At 39.5% G+C, this 18,100-nt stretch overlaps 2 protein-coding genes across 11 annotated transcripts in view; one reads left to right on the top strand and one right to left on the bottom strand.

The window, feature by feature from the left end:
• Relch (RAB11 binding and LisH domain, coiled-coil and HEAT repeat containing) overlaps positions 1-11,275 on the bottom strand; it is a 117,740-nt gene extending 106,465 nt beyond the window's left edge. For all 6 annotated transcript variants that reach the window (XR_003850744.1, XR_003850743.1, XM_008840647.3 and 3 more), the window contains exon 1: positions 10,512-11,275. Coding sequence is in view for 4 of the 6 variants with exons in the window: in XM_008840647.3 (XP_008838869.1) it covers positions 10,512-11,040 (529 nt within the window). In the remaining 2 variants the exon portion in view is untranslated. The remainder of the gene's footprint in view (positions 1-10,511) is intronic.
• A 203-nt stretch (positions 11,276-11,478) lies between these two features.
• Positions 11,479-18,100, top strand: part of Pign (phosphatidylinositol glycan anchor biosynthesis class N) — a 171,601-nt gene continuing 164,979 nt past the window's right edge. For all 5 annotated transcript variants that reach the window (XM_017800012.2, XM_029567167.1, XM_017800011.2 and 2 more), the window contains exon 1: positions 11,479-11,664. The gene's annotated coding sequence lies outside the window, so the exon portion shown is untranslated. The remainder of the gene's footprint in view (positions 11,665-18,100) is intronic.

The raw sequence follows: 18,100 nt of genomic DNA, 5'->3' as shown, positions 1-18,100 counted from the left end.
TCATTTAATTTTATGTCTTATAGGGTTTATACTGAGTACAATATTGTATAACTGTATTAATTCAACTCTAAACCTAAAAATTTACAGCCACTTTTCAAAGAGATGTATCTTACCTCTGGAGATTGTTATTGAATATGTCAATGCTGTTGTAGTGAAATGCTTCTTCTAATTATGTGGTTATTAAATAATTAAAAACAAAAAACAAAAACGAAAAAAAAAACTATAAAACTTTTGGAAGAAAGCACAGGAATAAGTCTTTGTGACTCTGAGTCGGGCAATAATTTCATAAATATCATGTCAAAATACAGCAATAAAACAAACAAATAAATAAATTGAACTGTAAAAAAAAAAGTTTCTTTTCAATGTTTATGTTAAATAAATGATCGTAATTGCCACTTTAGGAACTTGAGCTACTTGGGAAGAACACTGACATGTAACACAGAAGTCTCACACTAACATGTTTAGAAATGAAGTCTAGACAACTTAAGACACAAAATTTAGTGGGCTGAAGACTGCTCTGTGGTTAAGGGCACTTACTGCTCTTTCTGAGGCCTTGGATTGGGTTACCAGATTCCATATAGTGGCTAACACCTGACCCTGACACTCCAGTTTTGGGGATCCAATGCCCTCTTTTGGCCTCTGCAGACACTGCATGACACAGGTACACTTACATACAAGCAGGAAAACGCTCATACACATCAAAATAAAGTTTTAAAAGACAAAATTTTTTTTCAGTATTATTTAGAATTATATGTAAGCTCAACAAGTGTATATATAATTAATTTCCGTAAGTAGAACAGAAACAAAACAAAACAAAACACCTACAAGTTCAGAAGGAATACTACAGGATGGAGAAACTTCAGGTGAAAAAAAAACATAAACAGGACCTTCCTTTCAGGATGCCATAAGGGGCAGGGAAGAAGGAAAAAAGGAGGAAGGGAGAGAAAGAGGGAAGAAGGAAGGAGGGAAGAGGAGGAAAGAAAGGGAGAGGGAAGGGGAGGGTAAGGGAAGGAGGGAGACAGGTGGGTTTGAAAGGTAGAAAGAAGCAAATTTATAGGAGGAACTTTACTGCTACCCATAAGGTATTTAAAGTCAATTTTTATCATATATTAAGTGGAAAGAAATCCTAAACAGGTTTGTAAATTATTATGTTTTGTAATGAATACTTTTGCTAATTAAAAAGAGGGTGAAACAACCAGCTAGTCAAGCCCTGTTATCAGGGCTACTCAGGAGGCTAAGGCAAGAATTCAAGGCTTGCCTGGGCTACAGACTGAACTCAATGGCTGCCTGGGCAACTTAGTAAAATCCTTTTTCAAAATAAAAAGGAAATGAATGTTGGAGAATGTAGCTCCGAGGCCAAGAGCTTGCCTAGCATGTTTGAGGTTCACTCCATGGCACTGGGATGGACGGACAGACAATGGGGGACAGAGACACACATATCATCTATACACCAAACAGAAGACTAATATCTAGACTCTACAATGAACTAAAAAAATGAAGTACCACGCAACCAAATCATCAAATCAACAAATGGGCTAATGAACCAGAGAAACAGTTGTGAAAGGAAGAAATACAGGGGCTGGAGATGGCTCAGCAGTTAAGAGCACTAGCTGCTCTTGCAGAGGACTTAGGTTCAGTTTCTAGCACCTACATGGTGGCTAACAACTGTCTATAACTCCAGTTTCAGGGGCTCCAATACCCTCTTCTGACCTCTTCAGGCACTGTATGATGCAGTTGCACTTACATACATGCAGGCAATACACTCATACATGTAAAATTAAAAATTTAAAAATGTTTAAAAAGAAGAAACACAAATGAACAAAAAAAGTTCAACTTCTTTAGCCCTTGTCCTAGCCAGAATGGCTATCATTAAGAAAACAAATAACAGATGGTGAGGATGTGAGGAAAGAGGAAGCTTATACAGTTAGTAGGAATGTAAGCTCATACAGACACTGTGGAAGTCAGTGTGGCGGTTCCTCAAAAAACTAACAATATAGCTGGGCATGGTGGCATACATCTTTAATCCCAATATTTGAGAGACAGAGGCAGGAGGATCTCTGTGAGATGGAGGCCAGTCTGGTCTCCACAGTGAGTTCCAGACCAGCTGGGGCTACAGGGAGAACCTGTTTTGAAAACAAACAAACAAAGAAACAAACAATAGACCTACCATATAACCCAGGTACAACACTCCTGGGTATATACACCAAAAAATTTGAAGGCAACATACCACAGAGATACTTATACATCCATGGCTATTTCTGTACCATTCACAATAGCTTTAAAAAAATAAATAAATAGGAAGCTGCCTAGATGCTGAAACCCAGATAAATGGATTCTAAAAAAAGTTGTATATATACAATGAACTTGAATTTATATGATTGTATGTATTTGTGTGCGTCTATGAAAGCAGGAAGAAATTGTAAAGAAAGGCAGGGAAGGGTGGGGGAAAATATGAGCAACGGAACACATGTGACATGAAAGCAGAGGGAGGATAATTTAGAGAGAAAAAGGGGACTAGTAAGAGAGCAGCAGGGAGGGATGGGGGATAGCAATGGGGTATGCTGTAAGAGTTAAAGTATAATCACGTATGTGTGAAGTGTCATAATGAAACCCTTAACTTCGTATGTTAACTTAAAAAATTAATTAAAAGGATAGCAAAATGGCTCAGTGGGTAAAGGCGCTTGCCTCCAAGTCTGAAGACCTGAGTTGGATTCCTGTTACCCACGTAAAAGTAGAAAGAGAAAAGTGACTCCAAAAACTTGTCCTCTGGACACTACAGGCATGCATGCATACACATACACACACGCACACACACACACACTCTCTCTCTCTCTCAACAAATTAATTAAATTTAAAAATTTAAAAATAATAAAGTTTAAAGAAGAATCAATTTTAGTAATCTCTCAATTGCTTTGCATGAGAGTTTTCACATCTTCTACCCTCTATCTCTTCTCAAACGTTCCATATGTACCTTTATGTGACACTTTCTTTAGCAACTGTACATGTTTATATGCTCCACCCCTCTATCATAATTTATTTCATGTTGTATTTTTTGTACAATACATATTTTATACACTGTGCACAAAATTACTAATTTCACATTTGTATTCCAGTGCAGAAATTTGTAAATTTGTTTGCATTTACAATAGAAACTAACAAAGCAGTGTAGTGGCGCAGGCCTTTGGTCCCAGCACTCGGGGAATAGTTCAACCCTGGCCTGGTCCATATAGCAAGTACTGGGACAACCAGGCCTATATAGTGAGATCCTGTGTCAAAAAACAACAAAAACCAATAGTAACTAACAAATAGCGAAGTAGGGAAAAAATTAAGCGCAAAGATGCAAGAGATCAAAGCTTTAAGGCTAAAAATGATGGTCCAGATGAAAGCTAAAGACATGAACTAAGGTAGCAAACAAGCACAGAACTGAGAGATGGTTAAAAATAAGAGAAAACTTGATACTACCTTGAGTAATCTTATCCACCCACAACAGGACTAGCAGGTTTCAAAAACAAATGAACATCATTTCTGACTTACGGTAGTTTTTGAAATGATTCTGGAAGACTTCACCCATGATTACAACTTTGCTTTACTCCTCCTAAGGCTGAGCCATGCTAGAAACTCACATATAACCATGTAGCTAAGCTTTATGACTGACAAAGATAGTACAAGCTACTTTGGTCTTGCTAGGTGATGTAATTCAGAGCAGTTGATAAATGTGCTTGACTCTGGGTGGATGCTTAGCTGATGATCCTGGATGGGCCTGGATGTATTAAAATCTTACTATATGACTGTCCTGATTTTGGTTAAGTTCAGTGATGTGCAGTATGACCACTTGATGAAATGAAGAGATGCTCTTGGCAGAACATTCACCTCTCCCTTAATATGGTACTATCCTTTCTCATTTTATCCTTCAAATAATCCATTTTGTATCATCACCTTGCTTGCTTTCTGGTGCTGACTGGCCATTTTAAGTGAAGAAGACATACTCAGAGTTATTAAGATTCTCTGCATGATCGTATTCTGAAATGACCTAACCTTTGCCAGGTTGTGTCTCTTAAAGCAGACATAATGTAATGCAGCATTTGTGGGACAATAATATAGCTATCTGGGTTCAAATACTAGACCTGCCACTTATGATGTGATCTGTAGTAAATTATAAAAGGACAAAGAAAAGTAAGTCTCCTCCCATCAACCAACCAGCAGTCATCCTCTGCAGGAATAATCATTGGTTAGACTTTTTCGTGCATACCCTTTTAGAAGTGTGATACACATAGGCATGTATCTTTCTTTTCCTACAAAAATGAAATCATATCATACATAATAGCTTCTCCCCAATTTAACAAATTTAAAATGTATCTTAGGGATCATTTCACATCAGCAGATATAGATCACTAGGTTTAGTTAATTAATCCTTCTATCTTTACTTGTAAAAACTACTTAAAAATCTATTTTATACAAATATATCTATAAAAAATTATAGAAGTGGGATTAGAGATAAAAGAATGTATATTTTAAAAATGTGATAGATACTGCAAACGTGTCCTTAAAAGAATATCCTACAAAAAATGCATGAGTGCTCTTCACCTTCCAACCTGAGTCACACGATGAGGAGAAAATGTTGCTGGGCATGGTGGCACACACCTATAATCTCAGAATTCAGGAGGTTGTGGCAAGAAGATTTCAAATTCAAGGCCAGCCTAGGGTATAGAGCAAGATCCCATTTTAAAAATAATAAACAAAAACAAACAAATAAAAACATATTCTGACAGAGAAGGAGAGAGAGGAACAGAGGGGAGGAAGAGAGGGTCATTTTTTTTCTCTTTAAATTCCTGGGTTTTTATAATACATGCTCTATAAATGGCAACATGCATTTATTTTAAAAATATTAGTTGTTTTCAAATAAAAGCAAAAATTTTTTGGTAATTTACTTATAAAATTTAGAATTACTAGCTAGATGTGGTGGTGCATAGCTTTAATACCAGTGCTTGGGAGGCAGAGGCAGGCTGTTCAAGGCCAGCCTGTTCTACATATCAAGTTCCAGGACAGCTAGGGCTACAGGGAGACCCTGTCTCAAAAAGACCAAATAAAATAAAATAAAATAAAATAAAATTTTAGAATTACTGCCCAAGAAGTTAGATTTAAAGCATAACTTAACATGAATGTAATAAATCCCTACACCACAGGTAAAAAGCCTTCATGGATATAAAGCATAATGCACTAACTGTATGGCAGCAGATTTTATTGAAATACTACAAAAGCAAAAATTATGTTTGCCTTTTAATGATTTACTTTATACTTACATACTTCTTGCTGATGGTCTGAGAAATGTTAACTCGGCTGACCTTCATGGTAACCCCTGTGAGGTAGGCACCACCTCATTTTACAGATGAAGAAATTGTGATGGAGAGTCAAAAGGTAGAAAAGTGGCAGAAACAGGAATCAAGCCAGCCTGATTTCAAAGTCTCTGTGTGCCCATTTGTTTTGATACAGGGCTTCATATTGTCCAGACAAATCTGCAACTGGCTATGTAGTCCAGCCTGGCTTTGAACTCATCTTCCTGCTTCTGCCTCTGTAGTGTTAGAATTACACTGGTGTGCCACCATACTTAGCTTCTGAGTTCTAGTCTTTAAAAAAATTTTTTTTGGTCTTTGTCTTAGTTTGTTTTTCCATTGCTATGACAAAACACTGTGACCAATACCAACTTGGGGAGGAAAGGGTTTATTCAGCTTACATCTCCCAGGTCGCAGTTCATCAGGGAGGCCAAGGTAGGAACTCAGGGCAGGAACCTGGAAGCAGGAGCTGGAGCACAGGCCATGGAGGAATGCTGCTTACTGGCTTACTCCCCTGGCCTCTGCTCAGCCTGCTTTCTTACGCAACACAGGCCCACCTGCCCATGGGTGGCACCACCCACAGTGGGCTGGGCCCTCCCACATCACTCATCAAGAAGATGCCCCTTAGACATGGCACAGGCCAGTCCAATAGAGGCAATTTTCCAATTGAGGCTCCCTCAACCCAGGTGTGTCAAATTGACACTAAAGCTATCCAACAGTCTTTTTGAGACAGGGTCTCCCCATAGCCCCAGCTGGTCTCGAACTCATAGAGAGCCATTTGCCTCTGCCTCCTGAGTGCTGGGATTAAAGGTATGTACCACAATGCCCGGAGTTCTAGTCTTAACTAATTATGCTATGCTATTCCTCATGTTCAAATTCTTCATGTGACTTTTAATTTTTTTTCATGTGTATGGTGTTCTGCCTGCATGTATGTAAGTGTACCCTGTCCTATAATATTCAAGAAGGTAGAAGAAGGCGTCAGATCCCCTGGAACTAGAGTTACTGACGACTGTTAGCCAATATGGAGGTACTAGGAACAGAATCTGAGTCCTCTGCAAGAGCAGTCAATGCTCTTAACTTCTGAGTCATCTCTCTCCAGTGACTTCTCTCTTAAGTGACTTTCAAGCACAATGTTCCTAGTAGTTTTTAAACCTTTTTGGTTTTCAGCTAAGTTTTCTGTGTGAATAATTAAAAGTCACATTTCTCACCAAAATTCACAGTATTTTTAGGTAGAAGTTGGGGGTGGGGAGAAAACTCAACAAACGAACAAAAAATCCACCTACTTGTGAAAAAGCAGGCTGCTAAAATAAGATCTTTCTCAATTTTTCATCAAACATATCCAAATTTAGTTTTTATTTTAAAATATACCAAATAACTAATGTAGGCTGTGAGCAAGAAAGCATACACAAGCATATGTATTCTGCAGTTGACCCTTATCTTTCTTCTCTAAATAACAGAAAGTGCAATTTAAATTTTTGACAGTAATAAGGTGTTTTCCCAGACAAATATGCCTATCTTACTTCCTTATAGAGTGTCACAAGAGCTTGAAATGTCATACAGTATTTTTTCAACTCTCCAAATGAAACTGCATTATGTGGTGAGCTAGATAACAGTAAGCAGGGAGTTGAATGTGTCCAGATGATGCTTTACATAAGGAAAGCCTAAAGATTATCTTTCCTTTACCCTGTTTCCTTTTCCTTAGGATAAAGGGTTTAAATATAGCCAAATAATTCTATTTATTAAAATTTTCTCTCATCCTTGAAGCTCAAACTTAAATTTTACTTTCTCCATAGGATTCATTTCTATAATCAATAATCAATTGTCTACAACAAAATAAACACTGGATTGGGGATGCGGTTAGTGGTAGAGGCCTTGGTAGGATGTTCAAGACCCTGGATTTCATCTTCAGCACTGCAAAAATGACTAAAAGTAAGAAGAGGGGCTGGAGAGATGGGTCAGTGGTTAAGAGCACTGGCTGTTCTTGCAGAAGACCCAGGTTCAATTCCTAGCACCCACATGGCAGCTAACAACTGTCTGTAACTCCACTTCCAGGAGATCCAATGCCCTCTTATGACTTACAAGGGCATTGGTGACATGGGTATAAAGAAATTCAGGCAATATACTCATAAACATAAAATAAAAACAATAAAATATTTTTAAAAATTTTAAATATTATCTTCCTCACAGAACACTGTTCTATAACTTTCATGTTTTAGTTTAGTTTTGTCTCTCTAGCAAGAACATAAAGTTTGATATCTAGTGCTGCGGGGGGGGGGGACAATAACCCAAGTCAAACCCCAAATAAAACCCCCTTTTTTAGCTCAAGAATATGAATGAACTTTTCGGATCTTCGGAAGTCTTAACTGATCATACTGTTTAATACAAGAAAAAATTTCTACAGTGCTTAACATCAGTTTTCAAACTCAAACTTATGACAGTTACACAGTAGATTGATTTGGGAATGTGAATGTTGCAGAGTATAGAATATCATTCAGTGAAAAAATGGTGAACATAATAAATGATAGAAATATTCTATTGATGCTTTCTCTCTCAGAAGGCAAAAGTACTATTAACCCCAATCTCAACTTAATAGAACAGAACTCCTCTGTGAAGTGGAAGAGGAAGAACTACAGAAGAAAATCATGACATCTGTGATACTCAGGAAAGAAATGAGTACCTCAATGAGTTCAGAGAAAATGTAGGGAAGAAGATTTCATAGGAAAGAAGAGTTAGAGAAAGATGACCAGAGCAAGCTCTCCAAGTCCCCCTGCACAGTGCAGGCCTAGAATCCTAGCATGGAGCAGGCTGAAGTAGAAGTTTTGGTAAGTTCAAGGCCAAATTAGAAAATCCCATTTTAAAAATGGAAAATGAAAAAAGGGCAAAGAGGCTGAAGAGATGGCTCAGATGGTAAAAGGGCTTGCTGTACAAGCCTGACAACCCAAGTCTAGATCCCCAGAACCTACATAAAATCATGTGTCTGCTCTATAATCCCAATGTACCCCCTAAAGAGAAATGGAATGCAGGGCCAAAGTATCTCCAGAAGCTTTCAGGCCAGTTAGCCCGGCTTGGCAGTGGTGAACAAGATGGAAAGACCAGGTAAGGATGTCTTTGGATCTCCACACACATCCTGCGGCCTGTGTGTGTGTGATGAACAAGAACCCACGAAAAAACTCATGTATCATACTCTCTCTCTCTTACACACACACACACACACACACACACACACACACACACACACACACACACACACACGGTTGAAGATACAGCAGTTTTTCTAGAATACCCACCCCTAGGTTTAATCCCTAGTACTGGGAAAAGGGGAGAGGGAGAAAAGATCCACTCACAAATGAATTATATCCAATCATTACCAGCATCAAATCATATGCAAAAGAGCTCAAGGTTCATGATGTAGGTTAAACTAACATCCTCAAGAGTACTGAAAATATTTGTGACATGTGCGTGGGGCTGGAGAGATGGCTGAGGTTAAGAACAGTGTTCTTGCAGAAAATCCAGGTTCGAATACCAGCACCCATATGACAGCTAATAACTCTCTGTAACTTCAGTTCCGGGGGATCCAACACCCTTTTCTGACCTCCTCGGGCACTGCATGACACAAGTGCGCTTATATATATATATGCAGGCAATACACTCGTACACATAAAATGAAAAAAATAATCAATAAAATATTTAAAAAAGAAACTGGCATGTATGCTGGGTTCTGAGGGAGTAAGTTTGTCAGGCGATGATCATTAGATAACTTAGAAACTTTACTTATTTCTAAATTATTTATTTATATTATATGTGTATGAGTGTTTTGCCCATGTTTGTAAACCTTAGCGCCTGTGGAGGCTGGAAGAGGGTGTCTCTAATCCCTTGGACCTGGAGTTACTTACTGATGGTTGTTTGCTGCCCTGTGGGTGCTGAACCCTGGCTCACAAGCAGTCAGTGCTCTTAACCACTCCCATTTCACCAGCCCCAATTTAGACACTTAAAAAACTACAAAAGAATTTTGTTATGCTTCTCTTTGTCATATTTTGTACTCTTAAAAAAAAAAAAGAGTCAGCAATAAGAAAATCTCCTGAAAAGGAAAATTACCCTACACCTGGACTAAGGACATTTCTACTTACCTAGAAAATTCCGATCCAAAAATATACTTAGGATTTACCTTGATAAGACAATGTACTCTTGGCAGTCCCATTACATCTAAGTTAGTAATTTAAGTCTTTGGAATCATTCAAAATTATAGACACCTAAAAAAAATCAATTAGGCTACAGATTGAAAATTCAGTATCAGTACTTGTTAGTAAATTTCAGTTGGCCTCACAGAGCACACAAAAATATTAGCATTAGTGTGTAGAAAATCTGATGCCTATTACATGAAGAATATAGAAAACTGTACAGTACGTTTAGCTACAGAAGAGCTTATACATAAATAATGAATGGATCAGTGGTAACTCTGCTGCTAAAAATGATTGTAGTGGGGTAAAAGAGTAAATCCCTACCTTCTGAGGGGAAAAAAGTCCTTCATAGTGGTAGCGTGGTGAGACAGAATGCAGGCAGAAGATCCTTTTAGTGTTTGAATACTACTGAAATTGGGGTAGTAAAAACTGAATTATGTGGCAACTATTTAAGTAGAACAAGTTTTATGCACCATTTCCTTCTTTTTTTTATTATTCTATATTCATTGTACATATTAATGGAAAAACCAATTTTGGTGTGAGAAATCTCCCTAAGACAACAGGTCTTAGTGCACCTGCCTTTGGCAGAGAGCAGCATTTCCAGTTCCTTTCTTTCTCTTCAGTGAATCATAACTACTGAGAAACATTTCCTGGTAGTGTTAGAGACTCAACAGAATGGGGAAAAAGGAAAATTGCTTGGAGCAAAAAGCTTAAGCAATAAGGAAGCCTTTTAGAGTGCTGTAACAGCCAGTAAAACTGGAAACTCTTGATGTTATGGGTCCTGACACCTAGAGGGGAGGCAGGAGGAGACGAAGCATCAGCTCAAATTGGAGGAAGAAGAAACAACCATCACTGAGAGATCCTTTGGCTTCCAGTGCACAGACCTCCATCCCACCCAATATTCTCTAGCGTCCCCAAACACAGCAGCCGCCCACAAAAGCCCTTCACAGTAACTGTCAATCTCTACAAGCTAGTGCGGGAGTGCCAGGCTGCATCTACTTACTGAGCTGTCCTCCGCCCGAAGTCGTACTCGGTTCGCGACCCGCAGCGCCTCCAACGCCGGATGCTCCAGGGATGCCGGGGGCCCCCAACCCCGGCGGGGTTCCACTCTGCCTCTCAAAGTTGCCGGGATTGGAGAAGTAGTCGCGCAGCCGTGGCAGCTCGCGGCCGCTCTCCAGTAGCTCTGTGTGCAGCTCCAGGGCAGTCAGCAAGAATTGATCGCGCAACAGCTGGGCGGCGATGGCATCGATTGACAATCGGGCCGGGGTCTCTCCGCTGCCCCCCAGGGTCAGTGGAACGGCGACCGTGTCCCCAGGGAGGCCTGGCCGCGCGCCGCTCCCCAGGGCCAAGGGGTCCTGTGGCGACAGCGAGCCCGCAGAGCCAGGATCTAGGCCGACACCCGCACCCAGTCGAAGTCCTGTCCTCCGCTCCTCGGTCGCCGCTACCTCGTCGTCGTCCTCATCGGAATCGCTGAGGAATGGATTCACACCACCGCCACCGCTACCTCCACCTCCCGGCGCCATCGCCGCCATCTTACCCCTGTCAGGAGTGTGGGCGCCTCCCTGACTGGCTCCTACAGGCCGCAACCTGAATATTTGCTTGGACTTAGGAGCCACGGAGCATCTACACAGCCCTGGCCGGACCACGTCCCTCCTTCCCACCTAGCGACCAGGCCGGGGCTGGGAGACAGGAGGGCTTGTATACAGCAGAACCTGCCGCCTCAGCCGCCGCTGCAACAGCAGCCGGCTCTGTAGGCGTCTTCCTGGTCCCCCATCTCGCGAGAACTGGACGTACCCCGCCCTCGTCCCGCCCCGCCCCTGTCCACCCCAGCCCCGCCCCTCTCGGCGCTAGAGTCTCGAGATTGAAGGGCCCGCGTGGAACCCAAAGTCAAAGGTCCGCCCACAACTCCTCCCGGATTGGCTGGAGTTACGGGGGCGTGACCCGAGAGTTATCGCGAGATATGCCCGGGCCTGGGGCGTGTCGGGGAGGTTCCGCTGTGGAGGCGTGGATGTGGAGGTGGCTCTGGGATATCCTTTCGGCTGTGGTTTGACTGGGCTGAGGGAAACCCTACCCGAGACCTTTCTGGGCCCTGCGTCTTGCCTTCGTGCTGAGGAGGCCTCGTTCTTGAAATCGGGCCTGACCCGGAGAAGCCCCAGGTAAAGTCCGGGGACCTGCGCCGTGGTGCTGTGGCGCTAGCTCGGTGACTTCATGTTCCAGCTCCGTTCACAAGCTTTCCTTTCTGCCGCTGTTTACTGTCACTTTCCTTTGCCCCGCGAGACAGCAAGCGCCCAGGACAGTAGTTGGAAGGCTTCCTGTCTTTCCTAGTTGCTTTCCGATCCTGGAGGCCTAGTGAAAGCACCGCCTCCTTGCAGTTCCAGTGAGGGTGCCTTCTCGCGCGGGAGTTAGACCTGGAATATTGCAGGGTGCAGGTGGAGCGTGCTCGGAACGCTTGGGTTTCGAGTTGTCTGTGGACTGATCTGTGAACAGCCTGGACTTGGACAGCAAACTAAGTGCTCTGGAAACCCTTGGTGTTTAATGTGCAGTTCACAGCACTGGAACTTTTCAGATTATTTAGCACTGTCTTAGCAGTAGAGGTGAGCAAACTCAAGCCTGGACAGCTTCGATGACCGGGTCAGGTTCACTCCACTAATACACATCCAGTGCAAATAACATCACCTGTCTTATGTCCAAAGCCCTTCTTTTGCCACAATGTTCCCCAACTTCTCTGAGTTATTAATTTAGGCTAGAATGAAGGCTTTGATTGTGGATCTTTGCCGTTTTTAAAATTGGATGCAGTGCAGAGACTTGATTTCCTTTATGCAGCCTTAGCACATAAAATGAGCATATTCATAAGTTTGGAAGTCAACAAAACTTAATCTTGTGTATCACTCCTTGATTACAGACTGAGGTGATAAAGGAATATTTTCCCTGCTATTTGACTACTATTCCTGGTATCTTCTATTTTGTTACAAACTGCCACTTTTGCTGGTTTTAGATTTCTTTTCCTACCTTATAGTTTCTTACAGGCACCAAAACAAATAAGCAACGGTATTTATGATCACCTGCTATGTTATGTATTACATGGAAGCGCCAAAGTGTTTCCTTAACTTTGTGGAAAAATTAAAATAAAGCATTGTTATATAACTTTAGGCCAGTTATTGTTTAAGTGTAGGATTTAATTTCAGTTTCATCAGTCTCAATAAACTAAAATTTTCATTTGAATGAGGTTTTCAGAGTTTTGTTGTTGTTGTTATTGGTGGTGTTTGATTTGTTCCTAGACGCTTTTCTAATAGTAGTCTTATATGTGATATGATGTGGGAGGGGGAAGTCGGGGATGTGAAGTGGAGGGGAGACCCAAAGGGAGCCTGCTGTTTTGTAAGTGAATCAAAAAATAGTGTTAGTACTAAGAATGTATTTTTTTTTACATAAAACTTTAGCTTGTAATGCTCTTCTGTGCTATTTATTGATGAATGGGTTTTCCAATATTTATGGAAATCATATAAAATGGCCAGTATTCTGTTTCATATTTCTTGGCAAAAAGGATTATTTTGATTGAGTTTGCCAAATAGATTGAAAATGGAACCAATTTCTGAAATAAAGGAGTGAGGATTAATGAATGGCACAAAATATAGAAATGAATAGAAATGGATTGTGCTCTGTATTTCCATCTTTGTAATGGTGAATTTTAGAAGTCTATACTCAAGGTTGCTGAGGAGAATTGTTCCTGGCAGAAGTGCCTAAGTTGAATCTCAATTATATACATTATTCATTGTGAGACACTGAAGAAGTTTGAACCTGAATTCTCTCCACCTCACTTACATTTCTCTGCCAAGGGGGATAATGAAAGTACATAGAACTGTGAATGTTCTTATCACGTAACTGGTTGCTGGCTGGCAGTAATGTTAGTATGGTCAGTTATTAGCTAATAACAGTGTTACTGTGTTATTGCCAAGAACAGGACACACACACACACACCCCACAAGCAGATGTTATCAATTTTATTCTTGTCATTTGCATTAAAAATGGGTTAATCCTTGTTGCTGCCAACAAAAATGCAAAACATAAACACATGCATATTCATAATTGTTTTGGGTCAAGGGCAAGGAAGGATCATGAGGCATTCAGACTGTTACAGGTTATGAGAGATGCTCAAGGCTCAGTGAGTTTGTGTATAACAAGCTAAGATTAACTTTTTGGTTGCATGATTAAGGAAAAGTCTTTTGTCCAGAGTATGTCCATATTGTAAAAGTCATTCCTATAAAATATTATTGGATATTGAAAGCATTTGGCCAGGTTAAAAAGCAAATATAAACCGTTTAGCAGATAAAACATGAAAAAGCAATTATGTCAATAGGGTTAAAAGAAGCAATATCTTTAATTTAGGATCTGAATTTTAAAGCACAAATTGAAAATAGATTTAAAATGTATCCCTCAGGGTTGTAAGAAGTTGAATGTAGATGTTCTTCCGTGGCTGACTTGATCTACACATCTGTAGTTAGGATGTCTAATTCCTTATCTGTAACCGTTGGACTTATCTAACTTTGTAAATCCTCAGCAAATCAACTGACAATTTTTCCAGTAGGGTCCTCTGTCTCTCCACATCATGCATATGTAGTTTTAATTGTTGATTAAAATGCATAAATAGAGTAAATACTAAAAATTTCTGATCTCTACTTATAATTTATTAATAATATTGGGAAATTTTATTTCTCCTTTGGAAGATTTACCCATATTGAAGCCTTTTGGCTAATGTGTCATGTGACTAATGGTAGTAATTGAAGTTTTATCTTAGCAATAAAAATGTAAAAGATAGCTTCTTTTCCAAGCATTTCCATTATTTTTGTGTTAAAAATTGTTTTTGGAGACGCCCATGCCTTTAATCCCCACACTCAGAGGCCGGGAGAGGCGGACTTATTTGTTTGAGAACAGCCTGGTCTACATAGTTCCAGGCCAACTAGGACCCCATAGTGAGACCCTGTCTCAAACACTGCCCAAATTATTGTGGAATTTTGCTCTTTTTTTTTTTTTTTTATCTTTTGAGTCAGGGTCTCCCTGTGGCCCCAACTCACTATGTAGACCAGGCTGGCCTTGAACTCATGGAGATCCACCTGCCTCTGCCTCCTGAGTGCTGGGATTAAAGGTGTGCACCACCATACCTGACTTTATTTTAATGTTTTGATAGCTGTAAAATAACCACAAATGACAAATGCAAATATTTGGTTGGTTTAATGCCTTAATGGTATCTAATTAGTTTTTAGTGTATGGTAAATATCTCACAGGTGTAAAGTAGATAACTTTTATAGGTAAATGAATATGTCTGTTTTAAGTTTTATTAGTTATTCACTCATTTTTGGGTTTCCAAACAACTATGCCAGTGAAATTTTCTTTTGAAATAAATGAGAATAAAAAGTGATTACCTTTAAAGAGAAATATATAGAAATACTGCTTAATACACATGGGCTTGACTATAATAAAATAAGTATCATAAATGTTGATTTTTTAAGTCATTGCAATTTGTGTATAATAAATTATTAAGCATAAAACACGGGCTTTTTGTTTATTTTTAAAGTATCTTGAAGCTAAAAGAAAAGTACCTTGAAGCTACACAAATGTATTCCAGAAAACCCCAAAATAGAAGCAAGGTGACCTCTAGCGGCTATAGTACATATTGCCTTTGAAATGTATCCCTAAATGATTTATTCATCAGAATCCTCACTAAGTGCATAGAACTATGGTGGATGCTAATGATAACATTTCCTGCTATCATGGAATTATAGTGAAGTGGCAGAGAAGACATTAAATCATCAAGACATAGTCATGTACTTTCAAACTAAAGATTATGACTTCTGACTTTGCAGCATAGTCCCTGAGGATACAAGGCTTGAAAGGGACACTAAGAGACAGTGGGATGGGATAGAGGAGCAGTTGAAAGTGCATCCTATAGAGGTGGTGTGTACCGATGAAGGTGTTACAGCAATGAGACGACAGGGTGCTTAAAAGAACAAAAGTGCCAGTGAGGTGAGATAATCATACATACAGGACATGAGACAAAGCTAGAAAAAGAGGGAAGATTGTTAGTCTTGGTGATGCAAAGTTTATTACAATGATTCAGAGCTAAGTTTTTATTTTAAAAAAACAAAGTAATACTGTGACTAGTATTAAGAAATGGATTAGAGGGTGGTTGAAGTGTAGGGGGAGCTTTTGATGCATGCATATAGTTTAGGTAAGAGATGAAATGTATACATGATACACTATGGGGTGATAGTGGAGTGTAAGACAGATGAATATATTCAAGAAACAAAGTAGACACAATTGTTAAATCAAATATGGGAAAAGAATATGATACAATGAATGAGTGACTCCTATTTGACTTGCATATGTCAGTACAAGGTGGCGACATCTCCTGAGATTGTGAAATTAGGGATATGATTAAACATGCCAGACTAGAACAAACACTGGTGAGAAGATAGCTTAGGGCCAAGTTTTGAGTAACTCCAAAGTTCAATAACTGTAGTGAGGTGTCTATTTGTTAAGGAAAAAGGTGGAAAATGAAAACAGCAATATTCACAAAAGCTAAGATATGAAAGCCTACTTAAAACTAAGTAACCCCAGCATCACACACATACACCTTTACATATTTTTATTCATTTTTATAGAATACATCCAGCTCGTAGATACAGCCTGGTTCATTTTCAGTGCAATTAATATTTTATTATGAATAGGTGTTTTATCAGTTCTCTCTTCTGATTTTTGTTATTACAAAAAGCAGAATCAAAGATTTGAATTTAAAGGTCTTGTGTTCATTTCTGATGAAGTATTTGTGAGTAAATTGGAAAGTAATAAATTATGCTAATTATTAGCAGTTGGTTAAAAATATGAACTTTGATCTTTATCTGACACCATACATTAGGATTAGATAAATCCTAATGATGAAAATTGAAAACCAAAAATCTAAAACTTTCAGACTGCGTATTACCTAAGAACAAAGAACTTTGGCTATGAGAGTGATCTGGCTATGACATGTCACCCCATTGATTACTGTGGTTGATTTGGCTGGCTAGGTGAGTGTCCCCTTCCTCCGTGAGTGTTCTATGTGTGTCCCTCCTGATGCTGCATATGAGGTTGAAGAGGCTGACCTTCATTCGTCCATCAAGAGTATAAAAGCAGCTGCATTCCCCTAGTAGAACCTCTAAAGAAGTACTCCAGGTTCATTTGTAGGCAAATGTTAAGAGTTAAGCTTCCAAGAGTCCAGATCCATCCCAGTGAGGCACACTGCATGCAACATTCAGCTTTCTCCCTCCCTCCCTCCCTCCCTCCCTCCCTCTCTCTCTGAAAAAAGAAAACAAAAACCTCCAGAAAGAATGATGTTGAATTGTGCTATATTGATTTAAAACTTCATCTTAACAAAAAGCACGATGAATAAAATTTATGAATATGTATCTATACACACGCGTTTCTTTCATATCCACAGGTTGTGTATCTATGGAGTCAACCAACTGCTGACTAAAAACATTTGAGGGGAAAAAATGTGTCCAATACTGCACATGCACAGACTTTTTTCTTGTCATTATCCCTTAAACAATGCAGTATAAGAGTCATTTATATAACGCGTATAGTTTTAGATGTTATAAGTAATAACAAAGATTAAAGTATAAAGGGGAATGTGCACAGGTTATATGCAAGTACAGTACCATTTTATATGACAGTCTTGAGCATCTGCAGATTTAGGTATCTTGGAGGATTGGGAAATGTTTGGATTCTGAAAACAGTCTCACAGATACCAAGGGATGACTGTGATTCTTTTTGGTTAGGGTTGTGGAGTAGACATCAACTGGAGAGACACATGCAGGAACTTAATGAATGTTCTACATCTTAATGATGGTGGTAGTTACATCAGTGTATATTTTTCAGAGGTTATAAGACTTAAAATGGCTCCATTCTGTATATAAATGTAGTTTAATAATATTAATTGAAAATTTAAAAAGAGTCCACTTATGAATGCACCAGAAAAAAATTAGTGAGACTATTAACGTTAGAATAAAAAGTTGGAATAAAATAAGCTGCAGAGATGGCTTAGATGTTATGAGCACTGGCTGCTCTTACCCAGGTTTGATTCCCAGCACCTACATGGTGCCTAATAACTTTGTAACTCCAGTTCCAGGGGATCCGACACCCTCTTCTGACCTGCACAGGCATTGCATGATATGGGTGCACTTACATACATGCAGGGAATACACATAAGATAAAAATACTAAGTAAAATATTTTTAAAAGCGTAATACTTCAAGTAGAATGTACAGTGAGCCAGTATATCAGAAAGAAAAGCAAATGTGTGGGGCTAGTAGATCTCTTTATTGGGGGGGGGTCCAACCTTTTGACACTGTGACACTATATTGTCATCTGCAAATGTGGTAGGCAGCATTCATAGCTACCCTGGACACATGTGACCCATGGTCCACAGCTTAGACATGCTTGCTAGGTCATTATTTTAGTTACAACCTCCAGAGTTTCACAACTCTTTATGTTACTATAGCTTTTGAGCCTTTTTTTTTGTTGTTTTTTTCTGGTCTTTTTGAAGCAGGGTCTCCCTGTA

Source organism: Nannospalax galili, unplaced genomic scaffold, assembly GCF_000622305.1.
Source record: "Nannospalax galili isolate Female #2095 unplaced genomic scaffold, S.galili_v1.0 scaffold298, whole genome shotgun sequence".
Classification (NCBI taxonomy): Eukaryota; Metazoa; Chordata; class Mammalia; order Rodentia; family Spalacidae; genus Nannospalax; species Nannospalax galili.
The sequence above is the reverse complement of the archived record's forward strand: the minus strand, read 5'-3'. Positions and strand labels throughout refer to the sequence as shown.